Raw genomic sequence first — 8735 nt, forward strand, 5'->3', positions numbered from 1 at the left:
ATAACACGTCAATCCCCAAGAAGTACTCACAAATAAAACCGGGGTAATTTTTTTTTTTGGCCAATTGTTTACGTAACTACTGCCTGCACCACTGGGGTGGCTGATCCTTCCAACCCACATACATGGACAGTGGCCTTCCCCAGAGCTACCGCACTATGTAGTATGGCAACTTCTGCCCCAGTATCTACTAAAGCAAGCACAGCAATTTCTCCTCCAGAGCACCAGTGAATTTGCAGGGGTACATAAGGGCGTCAGTCCCCTGGATGCTAAGCCACAATGGATGCTCATATTGCAGGGGACCCACCTCCCCCTCATTGCCCTTTGGCTGGCAATTTCCATGCTGTGGCTGGAGCAGGTGGAGCAGTAGGCTGTATCCAGTATTGCTGATTAGTAGGTAACCGCTGCTTAAATAAGTCAGCAGTAGAAAGACCATTTATCTCATCATGTAATACCCCTGCCTGCAGCAAATCAGTCCACATCTGTCACCTCGTTACCTTTCCACTCAATTTAGTAGTCGCTGCCAATCTTCTCGCCTTGGAATTCTGAACTTCTCTCACTTGCTTAGTATCTGGTTCACCAACAAGTGCAAAATTCCTTATATTGTTTACCAAAGCCCCCACTGTAGTGGCTAACTCACCGGTGCACAAGTAAGCACCTACCACAGTGGCGCACAACCACTGATATAATGTTGGAGTTACAATAACATTCCCTGCCCCATCCCATGCAGAAGTTAATTGGGTAAGATAATATTGTAGTTTGGCATCACTTGATAAGGGGCTCATTGAATTCAGCTCCTCTCTTACGAGAGTAAGCCATCCAGCACCTGCATCCCATGCTCTCACTAACCAGGCTAACAAAGACTCCTTGGGCTGCTGCTGGAAGGTAGTTAAAAACTCACATAATTCCTTTGGCACATAAATCCTAGACTGCTCTACAGTATCCCTATCTATTTGTCTCTCCCCCTTCAATTGCACAAGAGGTCAGACCTTGGGACTAGTCAGTTCTCCTTCTAATGCAAATTCAACCTCCAAGTCAAATGAAGTACTCCAGATACTGCCATCCCACTCCTCTGGGTCCCAGGAGGGTCGAGTTATAATCGCCCGCACCTGCAAAACAGTAGCAGGCACCTTCCCATAACACCCACAGCGCTTATTAGCCATCCGCAAAGCTAATCACTCTACCCTATGGGTTAATTCCTGACTCTTTTCAGTTTGGGCCATAATCAACTCCTGTGCTACCGCCTTCGCATCACACAAATCTCCAGTCTCCTTCTCCAGATCCTTTACTCGTTGCTGCAAAGACGATACCTTGTCATGTAAGGCTCGAATGCCTGTCAACAGTGCCCACCCTAATCATCCAGCCAGCTTCCGAGCTGCTTCCGAAGCGACATGGAAGGGCATAACCTGTAAAGTGGATCCAGCTGCCTTTGGAGTAACAATTTCCCCTTGTGCCAACTCTGGCCAGTCCTCGGGGACTGCCAGCGTGGCAAGCAATGCAGCTGCCGGCCCCCACGGCTCAGTCTGGGGCCATCCTGGCAGCCGCACACGAGCAGCCCCTTCTTGACTCTCGCCTTCCCCCTTCGCTCTCCTTGGCCACGGCATTGCCGTTTGTGTATCCTGCAGACTACGCCAAATGTAAGGGTGAGCCGGGGACACCGCCTGGACTCCCAGCAGGGATGGATACACAAACACAAGGCATATGATGGTCGATATGGAGCATTTATTACCTCTGCGTCTGAGCGGGGGCTCCCCGGCGTTTTCCTGATCGAGGCAATAATGGAGCGGGGATCCCTGGCACCGCTGAGCGTCGGTCCAGGGTGAGGAACACCAGCGGGGGGGCACTGGATGAAGTTTTGATGTACCATACACATGCGCAGTAAGCATGTTGAGCCCATTGTTATTCTCGATTCAAAGCCCAGGTGCAGTGCCACCCTGGCACAGGCTCAACTACGTGACTATGGGTCAACATGCCCTGTTGATGCTCCTTTTCCCACGGAAGGGTCTGGCTAGCTTCCATCGCCTATCTCCTCGACATCCTTCTGCACTTTCCCTAACAGGCAGTAATACTGCTCATTGTTCTGAGTGTTTAGAGTGATGGATGAAAGGAAAAGTTTTAGTTTTAAAGCTGGATGCAGTTTTCCAAAGATCACTAACCCTGAACAGACTGCTGAAGTCCAAGTCAATTCTTACTTACTAAGGTCAGTGGCAGTTTTTATTAAAGGGTAGACTTTAATCAAGTGAGAACTGGACAAAACCTTCTTGACTGCTTTTGAGAAAAACCCTTTAAAATCCAAAACAACCCCCCCACAAATATTATGTGGTACAGACAGAGCTCAGGAAGAGAGAATTGTTCTACACTGTACCCTGAGGGAACAACAACTAGTGCCATACCCTTTGACTAATTTTAATTTTCCCTGTTCATTTCTGGAAGAATGTTGTATAGAAAGCCATCACTTATACTGTGCATTTTGCATCCTGAAAGTTAGACATTTGTTTCTACTATGTCAATGAGAAACTGTAGTTTAGAACAAGAAACCTGAAACATGAGTTGCCTCCAATAGAAACCCATAGAAGCTGGTCATCTGGCTGCATTACAGCACTCACAGATCAATAGTAATTCAGGGACACAGAGAGGCGTATCATCAACTGAGAAACATTTTAAGGCTTGATTAGTTGTGCTCTTTTTCCATTGGGACTGTAGTGCAGTCTACACTTATAAAGATGTGGGATCTGAAAGCCTGAGGCAGAACAATCCTTGTTTTCACAGAAGCTTTTTTAGGATGTGAATGCTTTTACATCTTCATCCTTTTTTCTAAAAGCTGTCTCTCTCTCTTTCATTAAAAAAAAATAGAACTTAGGATGGCTCCAACATCACAGCCTCTGCGAGGTAAAAGGAGATGCAAAAAAATATTTTGGGCAGTGTTTCCTCATGCCTGCTTTATCCTGTCTCTTGTGATCTATGCTTTTCTTGGGGCTCTCACGTTCTCCCATATTGAAGGTAACCGGAAAGTCAATATAAGTGAAGGATATAGGAAATTTCTGCAGAGTCTTTGGTACATCTCCAAAAATTTATCAGGTATGTACAGGCAGTTACTCATTGCCTTTCTTTTTGAATGAGATTTTTGCCTCTCAAACATATCATCAAAATAATAACAGATGAGCATGAAAACAGGATTTTCTCTCTGCTTAGCTAATGACTGATATTGTTTGCTTATCTTCCTTCACTGAGATTTTGTCTTTGCAAGCTTCCTTGGTCCCTGTGTTCCTGCCTGAAGATGTTTTTCCTGAGGTGCCTGTGTTCTTTTTTTCAGGTTAACTAAGATCATGAAAGAGAGGTTGAGATTTCCATAGAAATCCCTTCTGATTTCTGGGGACTGAATTTTTGGGCTTAGGAAGTCTCTTCCAGCGCTCTCTTCCCAGCTCTGACACTCCCCACTAGCCTCTAGTGACGGGGGGGTTGGCTGCCAGCTACAGGGTTGGATGGAGCCACTGCACAGTGTTGCACCCCAGAGCCGGTAGTGCTGATGGAGAGGCAAAGGGGAGAGGAAGGGGTATAAAACCCTCTTGGTTCTCTGTCATGGGCTCTTCCCCTGTTTGGACTTTTGCTCACGAAGCTGTGCTGAGATGATGATCCTCCCATTGCTGCTTGGGACAAACTCCCTTGTAGAAAATGTCCCTTCAAGCAAAATTGAGCCACACTGAGGAGGAATGAGAGGGTGAAGACACTGAGAGAAGGTATGGATTCACAGTGGGGCACTGGGCAGTGCCACCTCTGTAGTTTATGCTGGTCATGCCCTGAGGACTGCACAGTCCTAGTGCCCCATTTCATCTTTGGATCAGAAGGAGACTAAAATCCTGGGGAGTGCAAAATGAAACATGAGATGAATATCTAATCTTACTTCTCTAACTTCCTTCTTGTATGGCTTCTTTGTGCTTATTTTTATGTCATATTTTGACTTTGTTGCAACCCTACTTGTTTATTCCTTGTTTGTTTAGCCACCAAAGCCACCAGACTCAGCTGATGTTTTTCAGTGGGAAAAGGGGGGTGATGGTAAATATTTTTATCTTCCGAAAGAATAGGAACAAATCCTCAGCTGCAGTAAACTGTCTTCCCTAGAATAACAGACTTAGGCTGGCTTCTCCTTGACTGGTGGTCTGCAAACACTCACTGTATGTCTTGTTATTGTAACAGATAACATGACAGAAAATGAGGAGGTATTTAAGGAAAAAATCCGTATGCTGCTCAGCACAACCGAACGAGACTGGTTTGTCAATCCAAAAGACATATGGACTTTCTTTGGGTCTCTCTTTTTTTGCTGCACCGTGTTCACAACTGTGGGTAAGTTTGGAGGTAAAGTGCTCCCTGCAGAATCAAATGCCAGGATTGTTTTCTCTAACGTGCTTCTTCCAGGGAATCAAAAATAAAATAAAATAAAATAAAACCCAGCCACAACCCTCCCTTGACTTTTTCTCCTGAGTATCCACAATGAGTCCACCAGGGGTTCTGCAAACACAGATTGTGTTGTTGCAGCTCAGTCACAGAGACAGGTCAGAATCTAGGTAACAGCAACGGCACATGTTAATTAGCTGTCATTACATGCACACTATAACATGTTTAAATATGAGACGTATAAAACTTTTATTAAAATAGAACTCCAGTTTTCAGGCAAACTTTATCTGTCCCACTGTTGTGCTTTATGCTGCATAACGTTTTCTTCACTGAAAGAGGTAATTCATTATTCATATATTGTTTTCAAATTGCTTCACAGTTGCTTATGTCTAATGCAGCTTTGCAAGTCTATGGCTTTATAATTAACCATGTTGTTTTTCACACTTTTCTGGCTTAACAGTGATGTTTAAATCACACCTCTGAAATCTTTCATTCTGACTGCATATTTCAAAGAAGGACCTAGATCCAAACAAAAACATCTGCTCTGGTTTTGGCTCCCTCCACTTTGCTAAATACAGCTCTTCAAGCTCATTTCCAATGCTGCTTTTATTCTTCTGGTAACCTTTCTCAAATGCTGACAAGCACAGGCATTGGCTATCTAAATACTTGGTCAGAATTAAGCTGGATGGGAAAGAGTCCCACAGCATTGTAAGAGACTGCAAAAACATTTCTTCTCGGCATTAGGATATATTCAAGATACCGGCGGAGTCTTTTGCAGAACAAAAAATGCACTTTAGAAAAAGCCTGTCCTATGCAAAGGCAGTGAATAGTGTGAGAGTTAATACATTCACTTGGAGCATGTAGGAGACAGTCTAAGTCAGAGCAGAGACTTGAACCTCAGGCTCTTACAAAATTGACCATCTTCAAACTCAGCTTCCTGCAGGCCTGAGAGTACTGATGGCTGTTGTCCAAGCATGCCTTCCTCAGTACTACATGCTGGACTACTTCTGTTTTGTACAGCTAATGAATATTATTTACTTTACAGATACATTTGAATAGCTTAATAGTTCTAACACATACCGGAGATGCAGGCTTGAATTCTCACTGCAGTGAATATCTGTTAGTACAAACAGAACTGCACTAGGAACAGTTGAAATAGTACATTTTATCAGAAAGCTTTGACTTCAGCAAACTGATAAAAAATCACATTGTTGAAAACTTGTTGCCTAGATATACTTGTCCTGTCAATGGGATGTGGGACTTCAGAAATGTGTCCATACACATTAACCCAACACATTTATTACTAAATTGCCATTATTTTTGGTCTTCATAGCACCGGGTATTATGAAGCCTCTCTAGGTAAGGTCTGGATTTTGAGCTGAGTTTTGGAAACAGTAGAAAGCCTGGAATATTTGTTGCTATTTCAATTGTGGTGGGTTTGTTATTTGCAATATTAGGAATTCTTAAACCACTTCAGGTGAGAGTCAGTTTAGCTACCTTTAACTATCTAGAAGAAGCAAGGCATGTAGTCTGAAGATCAGGAGTCTGAACTGCCATCTCTGTAGTGTCTCCAGAAGTTGCCCACTGGCTCAGCTAGGCTAGATTTCCGGATGGCTACATTTAAGCTCAAGATAAGTTTTAACCTTTGGAACTGCACTGACTTTTTTTAATGTGTGGAAATGAAGAAGAGAGAAGAGAAAATCACTCTGCACAGTAACTATAATATCTTCACTGATTGCTTCAGCAGAAAGTATTAACATTCCCAGTTAATGAGTAGGAAACAGAGTGACAGAGAATAAACAGTCTGTCAGTGCATCACAGCAAATTCGTGGCTGAGGTTGGATTCAAACCAAAGGCTACGGCAGCCCTTAGTGAAAATGAAGACGAATGGTCAAAAATTATGAAGGAAGGAATACCACAGCATATGAGCTAATAATGTTACAGACTGAATACATGCCCTGGAAGATCATCTAGAAAGAAACAATGTTTTTGAAGGGAGAGAAGAAATACTTATGTCTCTTTGGAGGAGGAGAAAAAGAATGGTTGCTAAACTTCAATATAATTAATATTTCCACTGTACTGGAGAAACACTAACTCACAATTTAAGTTTCATATCCAAGAGGTTAGAGGAAGGAAATATAAATACTCGAATTTAGGGGAAAGGCACATCTTTTGCTACCATTTTATGTGTCATAAAGGTCGTATGACTCGTAATTCTTTCCTATTTGTTTCAACTGATATTTGTAATCTTTAGTACTCTAGAATAAACATGCATTTCCTTACTTGATGCTTTGTTTTTCTGTGTACAAGTAAGAAACTCTGAAAACCATGAAGCCAGTACAAATATAAAGTCAAGACAACATCTGTCATTACAGCTAGAGCTGATGAACTAGAGACAATTTCAAATTACATTATTAGCTTACCATTAATCACAGGTAGTTTTGGCAAAGAAATAAAGTTTGAGGGTACAGGTCTCATTGTTCCAGTTTGATCCACAGCGCTGTCCCAATTTCAAAATTCACACCATCATCCAGATCTGAATCTTCCCAGAGCTCAGAGCTGCACCCGCAGAAATGATTATTCAGTTGTACTGTGAGATCTTGGAGTCCAGTCAGGAGATGATCCCCAGCTCCTTACGTACTCCAGGGGAGCAGAGGCAATTAGCCCCTATCCAGCATCAGTACAAAATCAGCTGTTGTCTCTCTGAACTCAGCCCTCAGCCCGACTTCTCTGCCGAGGGATCCTGGGGTCTGGGACCTCTCTTGCTCTCTTGCCTTCTGGACTCCACTCAGCCCAGAAGCCCAGATCACGAAAACCTTCCTAATAATGGCCTCCAGCAGGCCACAGCCACCATACTGGTCTTTGACTAGCCCAACTTTTTGCTTCTCATACAAATAGCCTGCCTGCTCTCTTCCCTTAACGGCCTCTTTTTGTCAGGCAGTGAAGTCAAACAAGCAATGCAGATACAGTAGGAAGAGTTAATTCAACAGAACTGGCAAACCTCAAACCTCCTAATACTTAGAGAGGTAGGATGTCCTGAGATCATTAACATTATAGACTCAGAGGTTTTAACACCTTCAAATCAAAGCTAAAAAGAACACTATGCTATGGACCTCTTTAAAATTGGCAACTGTAAAAAGCTTAGCTTGTGTTGATACATAATAAATCACAATCTCTCTCCCCCCCCCCCCCCCCCGCCCCTTTCCCTTCTCTTCCCTATTTTGTTTTTGTTCAAGGCTATGGTAATACCTATCCCATGACACGGACTGGGAAATATCTCTGTATGTTGTATGCTTTATTTGGCATCCCTCTGATGTTCTTGGTCATGACAGACATGGGAGACATCCTTGCAACCGTCTTATCCAAGTGTTACAATGAATGCAGAAAACTACAGTCAAAAATTCTAGCCTCTAAACTCTGTTCTGTATCTACACGTAAAAAAGAGAGTGAAACAAAATCCAGAGCATCAGTGCTGATGAAGTCTAAAGTAGTCATAAATGAACCCTTGAGTACTGTGGAAGTGCTGAAAAGTCAGTCAGCTGTTAAAAGGAAGTCAATCCAATATCACAACGCTGAAATTTTTGAAATGTTAATTGCCAGAGAAAATGAATACACAAAAACATCAAGAACTAAAAGCATTGAGAGATGGAGTTCATGTCCTGAACTAGAGAGGGGAAAGACAATGATGAGTGTAATTGAGAATTTTGACAAAATAGGAAAAGAGTTAGAAAAATTAGATGTGCCCATTGTATTAATGGTAGTAATTATCTTTGTGTACATCTCCTGTGCAGCTGCTATTCTTCCAAAGTGGGAAACCACGCTGGATTTTCAGGAAGCCTTCTACTTCTGCTTTATCACCTTGACAACTATTGGGTTTGGAGATACACAACTGCAACATCCCAAGTTTTTCTTGTTTCTTTCCCTCTATATCATTATTGGCATGGAAATTGTTTTCATTGCTTTTAAGCTTGGCCAAGACCGCTTAATTGTTCTTTATAAAAAGGTGATTTCATTCTGTGGAGAGAAAAAGATTACACCAAAGAAGATATATCCAAAATAAGATCAGCCATTTCTCCCTTGTACACATTGGCCACTGCAATCAGATGAAGCTGTTACTGTGTATTCCCTCTCCATGCCTTGGGCTTGCAAGAGGAATTTTTTTTCCTGTGCTTTCCTGTGAGAATCTGCTGTAAACTGGCTGAATACCTCAGGAGACACTAAGTGTAGGCATCTCTAGGAAGTACTTTCCAAGAGGAGTCCCATATCATAAATAATAAAAAAAGACGATGCATGATAAAAGAACAGAAAGCTCTACCTGCCAGTACTCCCTAGCATCTCTTTGCAAA

At 42.6% G+C, this 8735-nt stretch overlaps 1 protein-coding gene across 1 annotated transcript; it reads left to right on the forward strand.

The window, feature by feature from the left end:
* Positions 1-2858: 2858 nt before the first annotated feature.
* KCNK18 (potassium two pore domain channel subfamily K member 18) lies at positions 2859-8449 on the forward strand. The gene is made up of 3 exons (XM_026096147.1): positions 2859-3075; positions 4192-4338; positions 7626-8449. The coding sequence occupies exons 1-3, from the start codon at positions 2859-2861 to the stop codon at positions 8447-8449; spliced, it is 1188 nt and encodes a 395-aa protein (XP_025951932.1).
* Positions 8450-8735: the final 286 nt, after the last annotated feature.

Source organism: Dromaius novaehollandiae, chromosome 6 (assembly GCF_036370855.1).
Source record: "Dromaius novaehollandiae isolate bDroNov1 chromosome 6, bDroNov1.hap1, whole genome shotgun sequence".
Classification (NCBI taxonomy): domain Eukaryota; kingdom Metazoa; phylum Chordata; class Aves; order Casuariiformes; family Dromaiidae; genus Dromaius; species Dromaius novaehollandiae.

Excerpts from the sequence above, each read along its gene's own strand:
- KCNK18 (XM_026096147.1), top strand. The coding sequence starts at position 2,859 with ATGGCTCCAACATCACAGCCTCTGCGAGGTAAAAGGAGATGCAAAAAA. Across the intron at positions 3,076-4,191 it reads CATCTCCAAAAATTTATCAG|ATAACATGACAGAAAATGAG; the intron begins GTATGTACAGGC and ends TTATTGTAACAG. Across the intron at positions 4,339-7,625 it reads CACCGTGTTCACAACTGTGG|GCTATGGTAATACCTATCCC; the intron begins GTAAGTTTGGAG and ends TTTTTGTTCAAG.